This window comes from Podarcis cretensis, assembly GCF_951804945.1.
Source record: "Podarcis cretensis genome assembly, chromosome: 6".
NCBI classification, from domain to species: domain Eukaryota; kingdom Metazoa; phylum Chordata; class Lepidosauria; order Squamata; family Lacertidae; genus Podarcis; species Podarcis cretensis.
Genome location: NC_137175.1, coordinates 45,330,892 through 45,348,973, shown reverse-complemented (window position 1 = coordinate 45,348,973; position 18,082 = coordinate 45,330,892). Strand labels below are relative to the sequence as shown.

Genomic DNA, 18,082 nt, shown 5'->3' with positions numbered 1-18,082 from the left:
GGACTCACCTAGGATAGAGGCTGTTAGTACAACAAAAGGTGTTGATGGCCCATCCCAGAGAAATCCTTGGATCTGTGCAAAACAGAGTTGTCATGGTTACTGTGGGAGAAGAACGGTTTAGGATTGAAAACAGGGGAGGGGGCAGGCTGTGCACTCACAGGAAAAATGTGCCCTTTTAAAACTAGGTTTGGGATAGCAGATGGATGGAGAGGAGGGGCTTGGAGCAGGGGGTTTCTGGGAACAATCAAGGAAGTCAGGAGAACACCATGCAGGAGCTGAAGGGTAGCAGCCATGAGAGCTGGCTGGAACGCAGGAACCAAGGGATGGTGCTTACGATGGCTCAGACTGCAATGCCAGGCTGCTATGGATAACAATGCTGTAAGATCTGCACCCCCTTCATCTAAACACAGATGTAAATACAGTGGTACCTTGGTTCCCAAACTTAATCCGTTCCGGAATTCTGTTCCAAAACCAAAGTGTTCTAAAACCAAGGCCCACTTTCCCCTAGAAAATCATGCAAAATGGATTAATACGTTCCAGACTTTTAAAAACAACCCCTAAAACAGCAATTTAACATGAATTCTACTATCTAACGAGACCACTGATCCATGAAATGAAAGCAATAATCAATGTACTGTACTATAAAATGAACAAGACAGTATTGTAGACGATAAAAATTAAAATTACTTTTTTTTCTTCCGTGTACTGATGATAGTCATTGTTTGTATGGGGGGCTTTTATCCATTTCTGCAGTCACACAATCAATCAGTAGCTGAACTGGGTTCCACACAGTCACAAAAACAAGTCACAAAAACAAAGTCACAAGCCACAGTCACAAGTCAGTCCCATAAAACGAAGAACAAGTCACAGTCAAAAAAACAAAAAAGCCACACAAACAAAAACACAATAAAAATAGCAAAAACAAAAGCTCCAAATATCACCTCTGTGTTGGGTGGGTGCTTGGGACTCAACAGCTGACAGACTCAACTGGAAGCCTCTGGTTAGCAGTGGGGGACTCAGTTTACAAATGGAACACACTCAACAGGAAGCGGAACATGTTCAGCTTCCAAGGCAAAGTTCACAAACCAAAACACCTACTTCCGGGTTTGCAGCATTCTATTTCCAAGTTGTTCATAAACTAAGCTGTTCTAAAACCAAGGTACCACTGTATGTGTAATTAAACCACATTCCTTAAAGACACTACAGCCTCTGCCATATCTTGAATATCAATGGAAACATGACCTTGGGAGAACGCCCGGAACTTCCTGGAATCTTGTGCACCGCTCAGCATAAATTGGGGGTGGCATGCACCCTTTTTAACAGTACTGTGACTAGCAGTAGTCCTCCAGGGTCTCTGAGGTCTTTCACAAAACTGACCCAAATATTAACTAGCAGGGCTATTATGATTCCTCAGCTGAGCAATTTGTAGCTGGAGATGCCAAGGATTAAACCTTTTGCACGTAAGATTTGTGCTGTAGTCTTTTTTTCTCATACACCATAGATTGAGACACTGAGAACTGCCAGACTGTCACACACTGAAGGAAAGAGTGGTATACTTATACTAGCTAGTTGGAATTTTAAGAATCACAGGAGAAAATATGGACCTCTACGGTAAAACTCCGGGATGCCTCACCTTGGCAGCAGCAAGACTCACAATTGCCTAAAACTGGAAAGATCTGAAGGATGCCACCTTAGATCATTGGTATAGCATAATAAAGTTTGGAACATTGCGTTAACGGAAGCAATGGATGCTGAAAGGAAAGAAACAGACACTTTTATGGGTGACTAATACGGCTTTAGTGTATACAGTAAAGGTAAAGGTAAAGGTAAAGGTAAAGGTACCCCTGCCCGTACGGGCCAGTCTTGACAGACTCTGGGGTTGTGCGCCCATCTCACTTAAGAGGCCAGGGGCCAGCGCTGTCCGGAGACACTTCCGGGTCACGTGGCCAGCGTGACATCGCTGCTCTGGCGAGCCAGAGCCGCACACGGAAACGCCGTTTACCTTCCCGCTGGTAAGCGGTCCCTATTTATCTACTTGCACCCGGGGGTGCTTTCGAGCTGCTAGGTTGGCAGGCGTCGGGCCGAGCAGCGGGAGCGCACCCCGCCGCAGGGATTCGAACCGCCGACCTTTCGATCGGCAAGCCCTAGGCGCTGAGGCTTTAACCCACAGCGCCACCTGCGTCCCAGTGTATACAGTACCTGAATACAAAACACCTAACAGAGGTGGACATGCCCATGATGTACAAGTCTGGAACTCATAAAGCAAATTAGGTTGAGTATTGACATCTTCTTGAGCAAACTTTCTATCTCGCCGTAAAATGATATCTGAACCAAAAACAAATATGCCAACATAAATTGTACTTACCCCGCCCTGAACCTATAACTTACGTTCATTTGATGTTTATATGTCAACTTCATTGCAAGCTTTACTAGCTGGTGTGAGTTAAAATCCTAATAGTATCAGCTGCCGGTTTAACTGCAAAAGTCGTTCGTCAAACGATGCTATTCAAAGTTAGGCTACCTGATACTGAAAGCAATGGGGGACCCCTATGCTGCCTGAGACCCTTGGCCCGTGGCACCTCCCAAGCTGAAATATTGATTGTCAAAACTGTGAAAAGAATAGCCTGGGTAGTCTAAAAAGCATTTCTGTGAAGATGCGATTCTGTGACATGTACCCCATGCCTGGAGGTCCAGTTTTACTCCACCTATTCTAGTGACCTTTGCAAACCTGGTGCCCCCCCCCCCCCAGGTTCTGGATTACAACTCCCAGCAGTCTCAGCAAGTTTGGAGGTGCTGGAACAAGAAAGGAAGCTAAACAAAACATATTCAATGAGTCCAGCTAAACATGCAAACTCTAATTTGTGCCACTTTGACGCAGGTGGTAATAAAATTAATGACCTAGAGTTAACCTAATACAACTTTCTAATTTCTACTTGCTGAGCCTCGTTTGCTAGCCAGCTCCCTTTGATCCTGGTGGGATATCTAACAAACCCAGGACCAAAGTTGTAATGGGGAAGCAAAGAATGCCATTTATGTCTCTTGTCTCAGCTGCGCCTGCCATGTGACTAGTTCTTAAACAAAGTCAGGTGGGAGAGGCAACCAGGCCGGTTTTTTCATTTCTATGAAAATGTTGCAACATGAAACAATGAAAAATTACCAAAAGGGTGTGTATGTAAGAAAATCTCTCTAATCTCTTCTCTGAGTGGTCTCTATTCACCTCAGTTGCTGCTCTGACACTTTAAGACAAAGGGGTAGGGGAACCATTGGCTTGTAAGATGTTGTTGCTCTCCAAGTCCCATTGGCAGAAGCCAGAATGGCCAATAGTCAAAGATGATGGGAGTTGTAGTCCAACAACATCTGGCAGGCCCAACATTCCCCATCCTTGCTTTAAGGTATGCCAACTTCTAAATCAAGGATTGATTGTGAGATAAGCTGTAAGTAAGAGTCCAGTGCTCTGGTCCATGGGGTCACGAAGAGTTGGACATGACTAAACGACTCAACAACAACAACAAAAGAGTCCAGCAATACCATACATGCAAAAGTTGTGTAAAATGGTTTGGGGTTATTTTCTTCGCTGGAAGAATCTGCTGTGCAGGTACAGTCATACCTTGGATCCTAAACACCCTGGAACTTGGGATGTTTTAGCTCCCAAATGCTGCAAACCTGAAAGTGATTGTTCTGGTTTGTGAACATTCTTTTGGAACCCAAACTGGAGCTTCCTGCAGTCAATCAGAAGCTGTGATTTGGTTTTCGTTTTGAAAGTTGAACGGACCTCTGGAATGGATTCCATTTGACTTCCAAGGTACAACCGTAATAGTAATAACTGTTATCATTATCAACAGAGGCTTAATTAATACAAGTAAAACATTGGTGTGTAGACAGGGATAAACTGCCCCCTACTTTTTTTAAGGCTGGCAACATGCCTTTGATATGATTTTAGTCTCACTGTTGCTACTCTTTGAAAAGTTGGGTGTGTAAGCAGACACAAAAGTTTACTTTGAAGATCTGCCACATGTAAATTTTGAATTAGGGTTCTGGTACTTCCCTCACAGGAGTGCGCAAATCGGCTTCACTTTGCCCCTCCCTCTTCTTTAAAAAAAACCAAAAACTTTGCGGAAAGTGGGTTTGTGGAATTGTGTGTGCGCATCTGTTTACTTTTGCTGCTAAAAAACAAAAAAACCCAGCAACAACCACCAGAAACCTTAGCGCCAAGCAACTTATTATAGGTTGCCTGAACTCCAAATATCTCCTGCTTGAAGGAAACTGAGTAATGAAGGCTGAATGCAATTTCCTGTGGAAGAGGCTGGAGGCAGAGCTTACGGGGCGAGGGGGAGAGGCAGAAACTTGTCCATTTGCAACCAAACAGTGCAATAAAGGACAAGCTGCGGAGATAAAGGAGTGAAGCAAAGCGCGCGCCCCCCCCAATTTCTAATGAAGTGTGTGAAAGACTCTTAATAACGGGGCAGAGAGCCACAAGTTGTGCTTTGACTCTGAGCCCAATTTAAAAGGGGCTGAATTGCTGGCAGCGAGAGAGAAACTTGTATGGAGAAGACAGTAAGATGACCCTCGGCTTGTGGGAGCGCCGTTAAACGATTCACCCAAAGTAAGTCCTTTTCCAGTTCTCCACCCTTCCCCTATCGATTTATTGGGTGGGGGGCCGTGTTGGAGAGGGGGAGGGAGGGAGAGGTGTTGCTGAATTCCTGCATGCAGCTGGCAAGGGGCGGAAAGGTGTCCAGAGCAGGCATTTGGGGCTCGGATTTCCTCGCGAAGGGGAATAGCCTTTGGGGCAAGTTGTGGGGCGAGAGGACCGAGGGCGCCTGGGCTGGCGCGGCGCGGTTTCTCCACCTAAACGGCTGATTCATCTCCATGGGAGAGACAGCGCGCCTTGTGGGCCGGCGGCGGAGGGAGCGTCTTCAATGAGCTTCTCTCTGTGTGTGTCTTTCTCTGCGTGTGGCGTCTCTCGCAGGGCTCAGTCCGATGTCCCAGGTGAGAAGCGAGCCGTCCAGCCGCTCTGACTCGCTCCATGGAGACCCCCAGGTGGATCCGGCGCCCTTCCCATCCCCCAGCGCAGGTAAGCACAGAGAGCGCTTGTTCCCGAAACTTACAAACTGCCTCGATACTTACTTGTAGTTGGAAGTGGGGGGGGACTTTTAAGCTCTCGTGGATTTTGTGTGTGCGCGCGCGCACGTTTAGCTGTGGGCCTGATTCTAGAATGGTAAACTCCAGGGGGAGAAAAGAGACTTTTTCCCTCCCCCTCCCCCTCCCCCCTCCCCCTCCTCCCATGTCGAAACTTTGCTAGTATGTATGAATATTGCAAAAAGCCTCCTGTGATCTGTGCCAGCTGGCCCCCAGTGTGTGTGCGCGCACACATCCGAAGTCTGGCAAGGCAGATTCCACCCCCCGCCCCCCATTACGCTTTGATTTACGCCGCATCCACTAAGGCGCTGGCCCAGCATGTGTGTTTTGGAGACTTTTCCTTTTGTGTGCGCGTGCAACATACATGCAGCGTGCGTGCGTGTGACTTTTCCTCCTCGAAGGCTGCACACAGGGCTGGAGCTGCGCGAGTCTCCCAGCGCCTTGGCTCTTTCTCGGGTTGGATGTGAGCGTTGATCTCTCTCCCCCTCCCCTGCAGAAGTGCAGGGCGTTCACGAGAGCGCGTTTGCTGGGGGCTTGCGTGCCAGAGGGTCTCCTCCTCCTCCTCCTCCCCTCCTCTTTCAGCACGAAACCCACCATTTCCTTTTTCTCTCCAAAGCCTCTTTCTCTCGTGCGCCATTCTCTTTTTTGCAGGACTGTAAACACTTCGCAGGCGTTGGGGGCTGGGGTGTGTAGGGACCCGAGCTTCTCACAAGAACTTTTGTCTTCCTTCAGGCATCGCCTGTTGCTGGGCCCGGGGCCAACTCCTTGTGGGATTTGGTCTCCTCCACCCCTCCCCTTTCCCCCACTTCGAGTCCTGATCATATTAAATTTAATAACATCCTCTAGACCGAGCTGCAGCCAGGAAAAGAGTTTTCTTCTTTGTTCCATCTAATCCTTTCAACAGATCTAGCTTCGGGCTCTGTAACTGGGGTGGGGGGAGTGGGCAGTGTACACTGAAGTTAGGAGCGTACATTCCAGTATCCCCTGCAGCAGCCTTGGCTGCAGACTGCATTTGAGGGATCTGGAGAGGATTCAGCGGAGATGCCCCCTTCCTGGCACTGCTGACCTGTTGAGCTGCAACTGATTCGCACAATACTGGAAACTCGTTTATAAAAACTCAGTTGGGGGAATGTGGGCTGTGGTTGGGCAAATGGGTGAATTTTTGGCTGTGCAGTAACCAAATACCAATTTTCCCAAGATGGCGCTGTGGGTTAAACCACAGAGCCTAGGACTTGCCGATCAGAAGGTCGGTGGTTCAAATCTCCGCGACGGGGTGAGCTCCCGTTGCTCGGGCCCTGCTCCTGCCAACCTAGCAGTTCGAAAGCACAAAGTGCAAGTAGATAAATAGGTACCGCTCCGTCGCGAAGGTAAACAGCGTTTCTGTGTGCTGCTCTGGTTCACCGGAAGCGACTTAGTCATGCTGGCCACATGACCCGGAAGCTGTACGCCGGCTCCCTTGGCCAATAAAGCAAGATGAGCACCGCAATCCCAGAGTTGATCACAACTGGATCTAATGGTCAGAGGTCCCCTTTACCTTTTTTACTGTCTTTTTATTGAACCTGATGGCTGACTGATGGTTAGGTCTCAAAATAATTCATGATGTTAAGGCCATAAGAATTTAGGAAACTGCCTATATGGTTCATCAAGCTCAGCATTGTCTACACTGGCAGCAGCTATCCAGGGTTTCAGATGGGGGACATTCCCAGTCCTACCTGGTGATGCCAGGGATTGAACCAGGGATTGAACCTGGCAGATGCTCTACCACAAAGCTGCAGCCCTCCCCTCAAAACCCTCCCTTGAAGTGTTTGTAGCAGTGCATCAACACTCTTTCTTAATAGAGTACCATTGTTGCACCTATGCTTTGCAGAGGACAAGAGGGCAAGTCTCTATCCCAAGAAGTTTACAATCTAAAACCAGATACAGAAGATAAAATAGACAAAAGAGAGGCTGGGATTAACACGGAAAGACTATATGGTTACTTGCCTTGCGTGTGCTTTGATTTGATTGTAACCCTAGTTAGGTTTGTATCATACGTGCCAATTTTGGCCCCCCAGTGTATTTTTTGAGGGGGCCTGGCCCTCTCAACGTTCAGAGGGGGTCCAGCTCCATCCCCATGCTCCTTGTGACATTGTGCATGGGACATCGGGACGTCACATTGGGCCCCCTCAATCCTCTTGAGAAGATGACACCTCTGGTCTGTATTATCGTCATGTTTGTGTCATTTATATGTTGACTTTTTTATCTTCCAAACATTTCTTTCTTCACAACAACCCTGTGGGGGAAGATTAGACTGCAAAACTGTGACTGGCCCAAGGTCACCCAGGGAGTGGGGATGTGAATCTGAGTCTCCCCATTCCTAGTATGGAGTCTGAGGGAGTAGCTTGCCTAAGGCCCTTCTATTGAAGTCATGCTGGGTGGGGATCTGAGCTCCACCCAAACTTTGTAGATAATAGTTTATGTTCTTCAAAAGTGAACCATGAAACCTTTGTAGTGACCTTTTAAAAAAGGTGTGGTAAATTCCCAGCTTGTATTGGGAAATCAGGACTTGACTGTGGGGTGACGTGATTGCATGACTGCCTCAACCTACATGGATTTCTGCCTGTTTTCATAGGAGGCCAATGCATGAGACCCACCCCCTTTGCCTGTGTTTGTCCCTGCCCCTTCCATACTCATGACCAGCGGATTGTCGGACTCACTGTTTTAAGGTGGCAGCTTTTGCATCCCATGTCAAATTTGCCGTGAACAGCAAGCACCTCAGGCATACAATGTCCTCCCCAGACTAGAGTCTCAAGTGGCTTCAACCCTCTGATCTGATCAGCACTGGGTGAAGATGTTCTTTTTTATTTCCCTTGGGTTTAAACATACTTTATGATGCTCTGAGATTCAGGATGTTTTAAGACCTGTGAGAACTGGTAGTCCTGATGTACGTTTGTTATGCTGGTGCTACCCTTTGCTCCTGTTTTCATATTTTGTAATACAGTCATACCTTGGTTTTCGAGCAACTTAGTTCACAAACAACTTGGAACTTGAACGCCGCAAACTCGGAAGTAGGTGTTTCAGTTTGTGAACTTTGGTTTCCGAACATTTCGAAAGTTGAATGAACTTCCAGAATGCATTCTGTTCAAAAACCAAGGTATGATTGTATAAATAAAGGTATTTCCAGCTGTGGATTTGAGGTTTCTTTGTTTTTTCCTCGAGCCAACACAGTTACTTTTTTTTTTAATGTTAGGTTATTGCCTTTCTTTTTTTATTCCTTTCTTCCCTTTTTGCCATCCAGATAACCTTTTCGTTGTTGAGCAGCAGGCAAATACAGTTAACAAATAAAAAAGCCATGGAGGGTTGGGGAAGAAGGTGTCCTCTCTTGAGCATGGCAATTGTGTGAATTGGCCGTGTATTCTACTAGGTTTTCCTTCCTCTTCTCCCTTCTGTCCCCCAAAGAATTAGAACACATTGAAGAATGTTTTCATTTCACGTATATCTTCATGATATTGTTACAGTTTAGGATTTCAGGAACTTCTTTGTACCTTCTGGTTTGGTCCTTTAAGCTAAAAGTGCAGCAAACCCCCATCCCTGAAACTGAGCAGGGATGGTGTGGCATATGAAAAGGTGTTCCACCCTCCCTCTGGGGAACAGGCAGTCATAGCTTAATGGAAGAGCATCAGCTTTGTATGCAGAAGTTCCTGGGTTCGACCCCCAGTATCTCCTGGTAGATCTGGGAATGCCCCCTATCTGCAACCCAGAAGAAATGTTGTAGTTGGTGAGCTAGATTATCAAATGGTCTTACTTAGCATAAGGCCGTAATGAGTGGCTTCTATGTTCCAGAGTGACTAGGGAAGGTTATGCTGGCACAGTGATCATTACAATCCACCTGTTCATACAGGTGAGCAGTGTAGACAGTGGATCATTACCATCCACCTGTTCATACAGGTGAGCAGTGTAGACAAAAGCCCTCCAGTATTCTTGTATGTCCTATCAGGATCAGGTGTACTGGAAGAGAGTACATGAGATCTCCAGGGAATCACTTCACAAAGCCGCCAAATGAATTTAGTAACTAAGGAGTAGTTTTAAACCTATAACTCCCCAGTTAAGTACTTTCATGTTATCTGCTGGCCCCAATTTCAACACTGATTCAGGGATTATTCTATATCACAAACCATTCCTAACCAAAATGAGTGGCGGCAGGCAGGTCGGAGCAAGTAAGTGTATGCATATCAAAATCCTGTGCAAGAATAACCCAAATCCTGTAACACAAAGAGCAGAATTCTGTAACTTTGTCTAAATTATGCAAATTGAGCACATTTGCATTTTTCATATGTCTATTAGTCTTTAGAAGGGGTGAAAAACCCCAAACCCCTATACAGGAAACTAAGACTTGGCCTCCGACTACTGGAAAATATTCAGCAACTCCTCTGGCTTCTGAGATTTCACCAGGTGTTACTTACATACTTTTAAGCATATATCTCAAGTCGCAAGAAAGCTATGAGAAAGTTGCTTTAGAACACAAGAGCAAGCAGAATGGTTTTGGAAACAGAATTCCGGTCGGAGCACCAATTGTGGATAGCAATTCTGAAAAGATAATGACAGTCTCCTGAGTTCATGTATGTGTTAAATATATACACTAAGGACCAAATCTACTCTTACACTATTTTTTTAAGCAAGAAATGTTGCTTTTGGGGGCTGGTAATTGGTACTGGAGAAGAGCTGGGGAAAAGGTGAAGCACCTATTTCTCTTCACCACCCTGGCCCCCTGCACCAGCTTTCCTGTCTAAGGAGTTCTAAATGAGTGTTTTCCTCCATTTGAAACTCTGAGCTGCAAGTGGGGAGCTGACAAACAAGCAGGGGGTAAGCTGGAAGGTTTAAGAAAAGCCTAAGCACCTCCCTACTCCAAAGGGGCTTTGATGTATCACAGTATTTTAATATTCTTTTGGAAGCAGCCCAGAGTGGCTGGGGAAACCCAGCCAGATGGGCGGGGTATAAATAATAAATTATTATTATTGTTATTGTTATTGTTATTGTTATTGCTTCTTAAAAAGGACCATTCAGGTACAGTCACACATGCCTGTGCATAACATCTAGTTTGGCCATAATGCAATATTGCAGTCACTTACCAGAAAGAGAGCAAACCTTACTGAGCAAAATGAGTAGGTGTAGCCTTGGGATGCAAGGCTGCATTACTACGTAGGCTTACTCTCAAGCAGGTCTTAGAAGTAAGTCACTTTACATACAGTGGGAATTTCTGCAATTGCAGCCCTGGTCTAGCATTGTGTGTGAGACAGAAATCCTGAAAAGTCTAAAAGAAGACAAATAATAGCTATACTCTTAGCTATTCTGCATTTGTTACTGTCGATGAAGTGGGAGTCATGGGATTGTATTGCAAAAGATTCAGCCTGTTTCTTCCTTCGTAATCATTGTGTCGATGGACCTTCAACTTCTGCACTGCCTGGTCCTTCCTTTATTCAAGTCATTAGCTTCAAGCACTTAGTCTTGAATATACAAGCTCTCTATCAAGCCACCCGTAGGATGGTAGTGTGAGAAGCAGCAAAGGGAACTGAAAGTTGGAAAGCACTAAATTCTCCCAACAGCAAGGCTGGGGAACCTGTGGCTCTCCAGATGTTGTTGAACTACAACTCCCATCAGTCCCAGGAAGCATGGCCAATGGTTAGGGATGATGGATGTTGTAGTACAACAACATCTGACAGGCCTGTGTTTCCTCAGTCCTGTCCTATGCTGTGCTTTTCTTCACTCTAACAAGTTTAGTACAGATAAACTTTGCCTTAATTTCCAACAACTGTGTTTAGGAAAACCAGTCAAAAGTGCTTCACTAAACAGTTCAGCTGCCCACTTCAAAGTAGCTGATCTGTTATTGAGCTTTTTGTTGTGTTTTAACTGACTTTCACAGAACTTTTATGTATTATGTTTATGTACTATTATTGTAGAATCATAGAGTCACAGAACTGTAGAGTTGGAAGGGATCCCGAGGGTCATCTAGTCCAACCGCCTGCGATGTAGGAATCTCAACTAGATCAGACATGACAGACGGCCAGCCAACCTCTGCTTAAAAACCTCCAAGGAAGGAGAGTCCACCACTTCTCATAGGAGTCTGTTCTACTGCCAAACACCTCTTACTGTCAGAAAGTTCTTCTTGATGTTTAGTCAGAGTGGCTGGGGAAACCCAGCCAGATGGGCAGGGTATAAATGTTGTTGTTGTTGTTGTTGTTGTTGTTGTTGTTGTTGTCAGAATCTCCTTTCTTGTGACTTCAATCCACTGGTTCTGGTCCTAGCCTCTGGAGCCGGAAGAAACAAGCTTGTTTCATCTTCCATTTGACAGCTCTTTAGATATTTGTAGGCTGCTTATATTCTAAACTTCTTTGAGCACAAACATGTTGTTGTTTGAAATGCATTGACTATGGCTAATAAATAATGTCTTGACATCATTTGGACATTTCCTTGGTAGATGATGGCATTCACAGAAACCTGTGAAGGCTGGAGGTTCCTTGTTGGGATCTCTGGTAACCTGTAAATACCTTTTATCTCTAGCATGCAAGATCCAAGGTTTGTGTAGTATGTGTGAACGTAAAGGTGGTAGTCATCTAAGGCCTCATCTGCAGTATACATTCAAAGCAGTATCATGCCGCTTTAAACAATCAAGACTTCCCTCAAGGAATTATTGAAACTATTGTTTGTTAAGGGTGCTGAGAGTTGTGAGGTTGTCCTATTCCCCTCATAGAGCTACACTATTTAGAGTGGCTTAAAAGGTCTATCCCTCTTCCATACAAGCCATACGAGATATGGATGGCTCGTACACCCCAGGTAGTGTGGTTGCTGACCTTGAGCCAGACATCCTGGAGAGTGAAGCCAAATGGGCCTTAGAAAGCACCGCAAATAACAAGGCCAGTGGAAGTGATGGTATTCCAGCTGAACTACTTCAAATTTTAAAAGATGATGCTGTTAAGGTGCTACACTCAATATGCCAGCAACTTTGGAAAACTCAGCAGTGACCAGAGGATTGGAGAAGATCAGTCTACATCCCAATCCCAAAGAAGGGCAGTGCCAAAGAATGCTCCAACTAACGCACAATTGCACTCATTTCACACGGTAGCAAGGTTATGCTTAAAATTCTACAAGGAAGGCTCAAGCAGTATATGGACCGAGAACTCCCAGAAGTGCAAGCTGGATTTAGAAGAGGCAGAGGAACCAGAGACCAAATTGGAAACATGCGCTGGATTATGGAGAAAGCTAGAGAGTTCCAGAAAAACATCTACTTTTGCTTCATTGACTATGCAAAAGCCTTTGAGTGTGTTGACCACAGCAAACTATGGCAAGTTCTTAAAGAAATGGGAGTGCCTGATCACCTCATCTGTCTCCTGAGAAATCTCTATGTGGGACAAGAAGCTACAGTTAGAACTGGATATGGAACAACTGATTGGTTCAAAATTGGGAAAGGAGTACGGCAAGGCTGTATATTGTCTCCCTGCTTATTTAACTTATATGCAGAATTCATCATGCGAAAGGCTGGGCTGGATGAATCCCAAGCCGGAATTAAGATTGCCAGAAGAAATATCAACAACTTCAGATACGCAGATGACACAACCTTGATGGCAGAAAGTGAGGAGGAATTAAAGAACCTTTTCATGAGGGTGAAAGAGAGCGCAAAATATGGTCTGAAGCACAACATCAAAAAAACGAAGATCATGGCCACTGGGCCCATCGCCTCCTGGCAAATAGAAGGGGAAGAAATGGAGGCAGTGAGAGATTTTACTTTTTTGGGCTCCATGATCACTGCTGATGGTGACAGCAGTCACGAAATTAAAAGACGCCTGCTCCTTGGGAGAAAGGCGATGGCAAACCTAGACAGCATCTTCAAAAGCAGAGACATCACCTTGCCAACAAAGGTCCGTATAGTAAAAGCCATGGTTTTCCCAGTAGTGATGTATGGCAGTGAGAGCTGGACCATAAAGAAGACTGATCGCCGAAGAATTGATGCTTTTGAATTATGGTGCTGGAGGAAACTCTTGAGAGTCCCATGGACTGCAAGAAGATCAAACACATCCATTCTTAAGGAAATTAGCCCTGAGTGCTCACTGGAAGGACAGATCATGAAGCTGAGGCTCCCTGGAAAAGACCCTGATGTTGGGAAAGATGGAGGGCACAAGGAGAAGGGGACGACAGAGAATGAGATGGTTGGACAGTGTTCTCGAAGCTACAAACATGAGTCTGACCAAACTGCGGGAGACAGTGGAAGACCGGAGTTCCTGGCGTGCTCTGGTCCATGGGGTCACGAAGAGTCGGACACGACTAAACGACTAAACAATGATGAAAAGGTCTATCCCTCTTCCCAGGTAACTCCCTCAGAATTCTTTGGGTGAAGGCACGACTGTTTATTGTGACATGAGACTGCTTTAGTGCGGAAGATGGAGCTGTAGTAACGTGTAGATGGCCCAACTGAAATGGGAACTCACTGCATTTTCCATTTTTAGGGGTATATCTGCTGTAAAAGAGACTAGAGGTGAATGACAGGTTACTCAACACCAAGGTAGAAAACTTCAGATAGTGTTGAACTCTCCACTTCCATCAGTCCCAGTGAGTGTGGCGGTTCCCTCACAAGTGAGAAGTGAAGTTACAGGGAACCAGCCAGAGGGCCTTCTCGGTAGTGGTGCCTGCCCTATGGAAGGCCCTCCCATCTGATGTCAAGGAAATAAACAACTATCTGACTTTTAGAAGACATCTGAAGGCAGCCCTGTTTTGGGAAGTTTTTAATGTCTGATGTTTTATTGTGCTTTTAATTCTGTTGGGAGCCACCCAGAGTGGCTGGGGAAACCCAGCCGGATGGGTGGAGTATAAATAATAAATTATTATTATTATTAGGTATTATAAGAGTCAGAGTCTCATGATGTCTGGATGGCTACTCCTATTCTACACATACTGTAAATGCCTCCATTGGATGGATGCCTGGTCCTAGCTGTTTGTTTGTTTATTGGAAATACCACTTTTCCTCACATAGGCTTGGGTCCTCCTCACTAGGTTTTCTGTGATGGTTCCAGCCCTGGAGTAGAGTTCTGCTCATGGGATGCTCCTGCCAGTAGAAGTGGGAGAGATGCAGTATTCATCCCTGCAGACATGCATGTGTATAGACATGGATGCAGGGCTGTCGATCACAAGGAAAGCCTGTGTCTGCAACACTGTTATCTGTGTAGGCTCCTGTTTCAAATATTCTGCTGAACGATACATACTGACTGGGGCTGATGGAAGTTGGAGTCCAAAATGTCTAGAGGTCACCAGGTTGGGGAAGGCTGGTCCAAATTGTGATATGCACACATTTCCCCAGGAAACAATACACCTTCCTTCGGCCCACAGAAGTTTGTTTCATGGCTAGCTTCCTGCTCTTGCATCCCTCTCTTGGTGCCTTCCCACTGTGGCTTCCCACTTCTGCATTAGCAGGGGGGTGGGGCAGGGAGCACTAACTTCTTGTGGGCATAAACAGCAGCTTTCTGATCATTCCTGGCAAATTTGCCCTGAGGCATCATGCTGGTTTGAAAGCCATTCTGTCCAGATCCTAACTTAGCTGGACTGCCCATCCCCTTGGGTAGTCGTAAACAATGCATCTTTCACAAGAGTGCTCCACTGATACTTTGCTCAGAGTTCAGCTGGCCCAGCCAAGCAGAGTGCTGATGTGGCCTGCATTCAGTTCATTATTCTGCCTAAAATGCGCAACCCTCTGCACATGGAGAGCCTTCCTTGATATATTAAATCCATAATTTCATGTGTCGGCTACTTGGCTCTGCCCAGCATTTAGTGGCAGGTGAAAACAGGAAAATGTAAGGCAAGTCAAGTGATTGTGCGGCAAAGGAGGAGCTGAGTTCATTCTTTCCCTCTGACCGAGATTGTTCTTGTCATCGTGGGATATGTTTTTCCTTGTCTTATTAAAGATGGAACCTTCCAGGCAGCATCTGGTTGAGCATGTTGTGCCAGGGCAAACGGACATTGTCTCTCTGAAGGAAAGGCTGAGTGCTGGAATGGGGATGTCAATAACTGCTGGCTGCTGATGGGGAGTGAGGGAGAGGGGGAAAGCAAAATCTCAGCATAAAAAAATTCTGATCACACATGTCTACAGTCAGAATATTGTCTGAGAGCAGGGAGAGGCAACACAACTTGGTGACAGAGCGTATGTTCTTCACGAAGAAGCTCCCAAAGTTTAGCCTTCGACCTCCAGAGAAACTGTAAAGCAGCTGCCAGCCATATTGGGTTTGATCAGCCTTGCCTGGACTGGTACCTCCCCAACGTTGTGCTGTTGAACTTCAACTTCCATCATTCCTGACCATAGTCCAATTCTGCTTTTCTAAATTGGCTACATTCTGCTGATGCAGTCACAGATGTCGATGCTGTCAATAGTTGCATACCACAGTGCATTCCTATGCAGGCTTACTTAGAAGTAAGTCCTCTGTTGCTTAAGTGGGCCTTACTCCCAGGTAGGTGTATATGATTGCCCCTTGACGTGAGAGGTGTCATTAGACTAATCTGTTGTTTAACTTTCTCAATACAAATGTGACTCGTAATGCACGCAGAATTGAATTTATTTTGGGCCAGCATTTATTTAAATCTGTGAGAGCTTTGATTGAAGGTTGGCTTATTGAAGTTTGTGTTTCCAAGTCCCAGTAGGAGAAAATATGCTTTAATCAGAGTTAAACTAATCCATGTGAAAATCCTAGTGAAGATTAGGCTGTTGTAATGATATCCATGTATGTATCCATGTATGCTGGTCAAAATGAATTTTACATAGAAACCTGGAATTTTATTGACTTATTAATGTGGGGCAGCCTCCCCCCCCCACTTTTTTTTGGCAACTGCAGATTTAAACCTCCTCAAATAAAGCCACTCATACCTGTAAACTGTACAAAATTGTATCAAAAGACAAACCATTTTTAAAAATCACATATTGGCCTTGACATTTTTATTTTGCCCTAAAACAAAGTAGGGTTCTCTCCCCACCTTAATCTTGCATTGTTTCATCGCTTCTCCATATATTTTAAGTGGGTTATAAGACAAAATACATAAAGCAATGAATAATCATAGTTTTAAAACTTAACTGAAGCCTTTGTGCCAGAAAGCATCTATTCTGACCCATTCCCTTTTGCTTAATTGAGTCATTCCTAAAAAGGATATCTATCTCAGAAAAATTCCAGCTTGCAGGAAAAAGAAGTTATCAATAATTTCATTGGTAAGAGTATCCGCTAAACTTCATCATAAGTGGGTGCATTTAATGAGATTCTAGGGAAACAGTGATTATATGAAATGGTTTTCAAACTGTTTTTATTCTAATAGCTTTTTTACTTTATTTACAGCATAATCCTATATATGTCTACCCAGAAGTATATCCCATTGAGTTCAACTGGGTTTACTCCTGTGTAAATGGGTATGGGATTGCAGCCTTAAACTTTTTATTTTTGTCACGAGATCTTGCCATATATCTAACTATAAGCTTTCTAGTCTCCCATGTTCTGTGTAGATGCTGGTGAGGTGAAGAGGAAAATCATGTACAATGCGGTATGGATTTTTACAATACTCTCCACAATGGAACACTGGTGGGGGTGGTTATGCTTTCCTTTCTCAGAGGTGTGAAACCTGTAGCCCTACAGTAAATGTTGGGCTCAACTCCCAGTAGCCCCAGCAAGCACAGCCAATGATCAGGAGTGATGAGAATTGCAGGCGTAGACCAACAACATGTATGTGGAGGGCCACAAGTTCCCCATCCCTGCTGTAATATAAGCAATAATAAAACAGGACATCTGATTTCTGATTTCCTTCAGCTGTGTTGAAATGTCCAGATACTCCAGATTATTATTTAAAAAAAAATATTATTGTTACTTTCTGGGTGTGACACGAGAAGCCTCCAAAACAAAGATCCTGAATCTAGTTATAAAATAATGAGTGCTCAAGGGTGGTCCAAACAATAATGGTTAGCAAACAGATTATCACTTAGCTGAATTCAGTGGCACTGGCTTTACTTGTAAGGGTCAGAGGCCATTGATGTAAATAGGAACTGCATGTTTTTTTAATTTCAGAAATTTTTCAAAATGTGTTCCATTACATTTTTTTAGTTGGAGAAAAGTGGATGCAGATACAGACATGCTCTGATTTTGGACATTTCTGACTTGCAGTAATAGTGGGGTAGCCAATGTGGTGCCCTCCAGATCTTATGGACTATAGCTCTCATTAGCTGCAGCCAGCATGGCCTATGTCAGGGACGATGGGGGTTGTAGCCCAAAACATCTAAAAGGCACCATGTTTGAAGGCAGCATATTTGATTTTTTTTTTAATGGGTTAGAAAATGACTCTAGGGACAAGAGGAGCATGCTGGCTTCAAGGCATAACTGTTCTACAGTGCTGGAAGATATGGGAGATTACAGAAGCTTAAAAGTCTGGTCAAGGTTCAGTCATGCAAAGAAGGAAGAGGTAAAGAATTAGCTAGCTGACCTCTGGCCAGTTCTTAGTAAACTGTCTTGGTGACTTTTGTTGGTTTCCATTCCCCTCAAGGTCTGCTTGGTGCACCAGGGACATGTCTTTCCCAACAACAGTGTGTGTTAAGAATTTTTATTGCTGTTTCAGAGAAGATCAACTGACCACATCAGCCAACCTTGTAAATTCCAAGTAGACTATGACAGATTGTACAAGGAGGCTCAAGATTAAAGGGCATGTGACATCAGCAGGAGCTGTGGGGTGCAGAACTTTATAGAAGGCAACCTTTTTCAGCCGTGGGCTGGTCCCCCATCCCTCAGACCATGTGGTGGGCCGGACTATATTTTTTGGGGGACGGGGAGGAATGAAGAATTCCTATGCCCCACAAATAACCCAGAGATGCATTTTAAATAAAAGAACACATTCTACTAATGTAAAAACACGCCGATTCCCGGACCATCCACGGGCCGGATCGAGAAGGTGACTGGGCCAC

The 18,082-nt window shown here is 45.0% G+C and overlaps 1 protein-coding gene across 1 annotated transcript in view; it reads left to right on the top strand.

Annotated features, from left to right (window-relative positions):
- The first annotated feature begins 4,095 nt into the window (after positions 1–4,095).
- Positions 4,096–18,082, top strand: part of MDFI (MyoD family inhibitor) — a 48,890-nt gene continuing 34,903 nt past the window's right edge. The window contains exons 1-2 of the mRNA XM_079980931.1: positions 4,096–4,603; positions 4,967–5,071. Coding sequence (XP_079837057.1) covers positions 4,978–5,071 — 94 coding nt within the window. The 5' untranslated portion in view covers positions 4,096–4,603; positions 4,967–4,977. The remainder of the gene's footprint in view (positions 4,604–4,966; positions 5,072–18,082) is intronic.